Source organism: Cynara cardunculus (genome assembly GCF_001531365.2).
Source record: "Cynara cardunculus var. scolymus isolate 2C chromosome LG 6, CcrdV1, whole genome shotgun sequence".
In the NCBI taxonomy this organism is placed as follows: domain Eukaryota; kingdom Viridiplantae; phylum Streptophyta; class Magnoliopsida; order Asterales; family Asteraceae; genus Cynara; species Cynara cardunculus.
Genome location: NC_037533.1, coordinates 16,017,575 through 16,022,019, shown reverse-complemented (window position 1 = coordinate 16,022,019; position 4,445 = coordinate 16,017,575). Strand labels below are relative to the sequence as shown.

The window sequence follows — 4,445 nt, the reverse complement described above, 5'->3', positions numbered from 1 at the left end:
GATTTCTTTAGCCTGCACACAAAATTAGGAAACTGACGATTCACAAAACCTGGTGGTTGCTGCATATACACAGTTTCGTTCAAATGGCCATGTAAAAAAGCATTCTTAACATCCAATTGATGTATAGGCMACRAACGAGAAAYAGCCACCGAAAGAACGGTACGTATCGTAGCCGGTTTGACAACCGGGCTAAAGGTATCTTCACAATCAATTCCCACTGTCTGAGATTTTCCATTGACCACTAACCGAGCTTTGTATCGTTCCAAAGAACCATCCGATTTAAACTTATGCCGGAACAGCCACATACAACGTATGACTGGTCTATCAACYGGTCGAGGGACTAATTCCCATGTATCATTCACCTGCAAGGCACTAAACTCGGTCTGCATGGCACGTAACCAATGAGGGTCAGCAAAGGCTTTATGGTAGGAGGTAGGCACGGGTGAGATAGTAGTGGAAAGGAGAATGTGTTGGGCTTTGGAGCGGGTGGTCATGGGGTGGGTGTTTGTGGGAGGATGAGTAGGGTGTGGGGGGGCTGTTCGGGCAGCAGATGGCTGACCCGTGACGGCCGTGGCATCAGAAGAATGTGGTGGACCTGCTGTGGCAGCAGATCGTGTGTGGGGGGGGACGAGGCTGCAGTTGCAGCAGGTCTGGGTCGTCTAGTATAGTGGAAAGGAAAGGGTGACGTGGAGTGAAACAGTGGTGTGGGCAGTGGTGAGGGCCGAGGGGCAAAYGMGAATCCAGGTGGTGAGTCGTCATCCAGGAAGGAGTATGAAGAGGTAGGGGTGGGTATGGAATAGGGAAAAACAGTCTCGTCAAAAGTGACATGACGAGAGATGGAAACCTTCCCGGTGGTAGGATCGAAGCAACGGTATCCCCGGAAATCTGGTGGGTACCCGAGAAAGATGCATCRGATGGCACGAGGGTGAAGTTTGTGAGGTTGAGTGGCAGAGGTATTAGGATAGCAGGCACATCCAAACACACGAAGATGATCGTATGTTGGGTGACGCAGGTAAAGGGCGAAGGTTGGAGTAAAGTAATTAAGGCGTTTGGAAGGTAGTATGTTGTGGAGATAGGTGGCTGTGTRGAGGGCCTCAACCCAGAAAGTGGGGGGGGAGATGGGCGTGAATGAGTAGGGAACGAACGATGTCGTTCAGACGACGAATCATTCTTTCGGAGCGGCCATTTTGGGAAGAAGTTTGTGGGCAAGAAAAAGGAAACAAAAGGCCATGTTGTTGGGCAATAATCATCGACTGAGGAGCAGGCTGCAAGAGTTAGGTTGACGAACTGGGTTTCGAGTGCACCAGCCTTCGCTTGTTTGTTGCTGAGAAAAAATTTCTCAAGCCGAAACCAGGTGTCATGTGCAGTGGCATCCATGTCGAGGACCCGGGTGAGCAGGTCGTCGGAGAGAGTGCTGTAGATCCATTGGGAGACAAGTGCATCCAATTCTTTCCAAGCCGCATATTCCGTATCCGTTGATTCCGGCTGTGGGGAACCGTCAAGATGATTCAAAACTTTATAAACAATAGTATTGAATTTAAAGAGTTTAACCCAGGAGGTGTATGAAACTTTGGTACCATCCAGGGTTCTGATCTTGGATTGGATATTGGAAACGGAATAGGCTGGGTGAAGAGAGGGGACAATTGGTTTAGAGGGTCCGGCGTCAGTAGGTTTGGTCATGATGTGTTGAAAGGGTTTGTTTGGGCTGCAGAGGATCGGAAAAAAATAAAGAAGGAGAATGGTAATCAAGCCGTAGCTCTGATACCATAAAAGTTTGCAAAACTCSATGVHTYCATCAWTAACAGAAAACCCCTATATATAGGGTATGTACAAAGAAACCCTATCGGCTAAAACAAATCAATACAAATCTTGATAATTAATGATAAATATAAATCAAATCCGTAATTATCTCTAACTAATAGAATCAACCGGCTAAGAAATCTGAACCATTAGATCAACACTAATTAAAAGTGATCAAGGGTCCAAACCCTTCTTAGACTTCTAGCCGTAACACTTATTCTGACACGATCCTTTGTCTATGATCTTATATACACATATAAGAATTTGAGAAAACTATCATTAAAACCTTATCCAAGAAAAGACCCTCGAGCTCTCCCTTGACTGCTTCATTGATCGGAAGGCCCAAAAGATGAGGTTGCAGTCGCAATGTATGCTCCAATTTGCTCAAGTTGAACATATTTACGCTTATTTCAGTGTTCAAGATTCCAATACTAGCTTCCTGTGTATAAAAATCACAAAGCTACATTAAAGAACTAGAAAATATCAGAGAAGTATGAAAAAAGCACAGAGTTTTTGAAATGTGTGATTATTACACTCTTTTAATTAATTAACTGACAATTTTACCCTTATTAAGGGAATGAATTTCTCTATCTCATAAATAAGGGTAGAATTGGAAAGTATGCACTTACTTCTGAAAATGGACACTTATTTTGGGACAAACTAAAATAGAAATGTGGAAATTTATTTTTGGATGGAGGATGTATAGTGCACCCGCCCAGGTAAAAGAACCACAACTAAAATGCCATATCACATGGAGACCAACTTACCAATATCAAAGACCACATTATTAGTGATGTAGAAGAACCCAATGGACTCAGGGGTGTTTCATTTGAAGGATTTGGATTTTATGGAAGGGTCTAGAATTGGAATTATCTGGAGTCTTTTGTGTGTTTGGTTTGTAGGATTTGGAATGGAATTGAATTCCATTCTTTATAAATAATTTATAAAAACAAATTATAAACAATTAAATTACCTTTTTATTAATTGATTATCACAAAGAAAATGTTTTCAACATATTTTAAAGCACTATTAGATAGAAATCTTACGAAATTCTATGTTTGTGGGGGATTTCAAAATTCAGGAAATCCTTCAAACCGTCAGATTGGAATGAAATTCAATTCCAAATCCCTCCAAATTCAATCCAATCTTGCAATCCAAACGGGACCTTATGGTTTTTCAGTTTCCATAGAATGAAGACCAATAGGTAGGTAATCTTTTCAATCAAATTCCACCAACAAAAGCAAACAGAAAAATATTCAGCAAAAGCTCAATCAACAGAAGCAGACAGCACATCAGATGAGACGATTAATGATCTATTAGAATAGGTCCTATTGTGTTTGATAGACTACAAGCAATCACTAGGAAACCCTCACGATTCCCAGAACAAATGCCAAAATTCTATTACGTGTAACAGACAACAAAACAAATTGGTGTTTATTTTAGATTAAGCCATCATACTATGCTTGTTTCATCTGATCAAGTGAAAGGGCTTTCATGAACAAAATCCAGAAATCCAAATTGATTTTCGACTTGCCTCCTAGGGATTCTTATAGAACTTACACCAAATCATGGTAAAACAATTGGTTCTATCAAATATTATCGAATTGCAACTTTAAATACTCAATCAAGTGAAGGATTCGATTAACATTCATTTATGTTTCTCACAAGAACCCTAGCAGACGATTGTTGGATAACTCAAGGGAAGAAACTATAAGCGGTATGTATGAGAGAAACTTACAAAGATATCTTCATCAATGGCGAAGCTGAAAGCAAGAAGGAGATACAAGAAGCTCTATAACGCTAGAAAATAAATGAAACTATGAAAAGGAGGAGGGAAATTAGTGGGAGAAAAGTACGAAATGTTTTTCGCGATTTTGAAACGCAAGCCGGCAAGGAATTTTTATTAAATAACTATTTTTTATTAAATTAACGTTTGACAGTTATTGAATGGTTTGGTGATGAATGATGAAGATGATGTTTGAAATTGCTTATAAAAATAATTTATTTACTTATTTCAGTGTGACACCGATAATAAGCACGTTTGAGTGTTTGGATAAACAACTTATACCGGTGTCAAACCGATAATAAGAAATTTTTTAAGAAGTTAAATCATTCTAACTTATAATAAGTTAATAAGAACTCTTGTAGAAAAACATAAGTTGTTTCAAATAAGCAATCTCAAACACCCCTTAAGTGATCGTAATAATTAAGTGGCTCTCATGATATAGTGCAAAATGAAACATAATTTTTTACAATTAGATTAGGACATTAAATTGTTAAGAAAGGCTCATGATTCAAAATCATTAAGAGAATTTTATAACCATTAATAAGTTGACTTTTTTTGCCAAACACGATTAACCTCTTAACGATTCAGATATTGCCTCTTAATAGTACTATTAAGAGGTAAACAAACAACCGTTGATTCTTTTTTGTGTGTCATCGTTTCATTCTTCCCTGTCGTAATGTAAAAAGTTATAAGATTGTAAAAAAAATATCACCTTATTAATTTGTTGTGTGCCAACGTATATATTATGAAATCACAATGAGAACACAAGTTTCTCTTGGTAGATTTGGTTTGCAAAACTTTTCTTCCATCCTAGACTCGAGTTATAATCTCGTTAGTGTCATTTCCAGAACCTCATTTG

General features: G+C 38.9%; 1 protein-coding gene across 2 annotated transcripts in view; it reads right to left on the bottom strand.

The window, feature by feature from the left end:
* LOC112514827 (DNA-directed RNA polymerase III subunit RPC8-like) overlaps positions 1–3,613 on the bottom strand; it is an 8,480-nt gene extending 4,867 nt beyond the window's left edge. For both annotated transcript variants that reach the window (XM_025121442.1, XM_025121443.1), the window contains exons 1-2: positions 3,539–3,613; positions 2,087–2,239 (exon numbers count right to left, since the gene is read on the bottom strand). In XM_025121442.1, coding sequence (XP_024977210.1) covers positions 2,087–2,197 — 111 coding nt within the window. In that variant the 5' untranslated portion in view covers positions 2,198–2,239; positions 3,539–3,613. The remainder of the gene's footprint in view (positions 1–2,086; positions 2,240–3,538) is intronic.
* Positions 3,614–4,445: the final 832 nt, after the last annotated feature.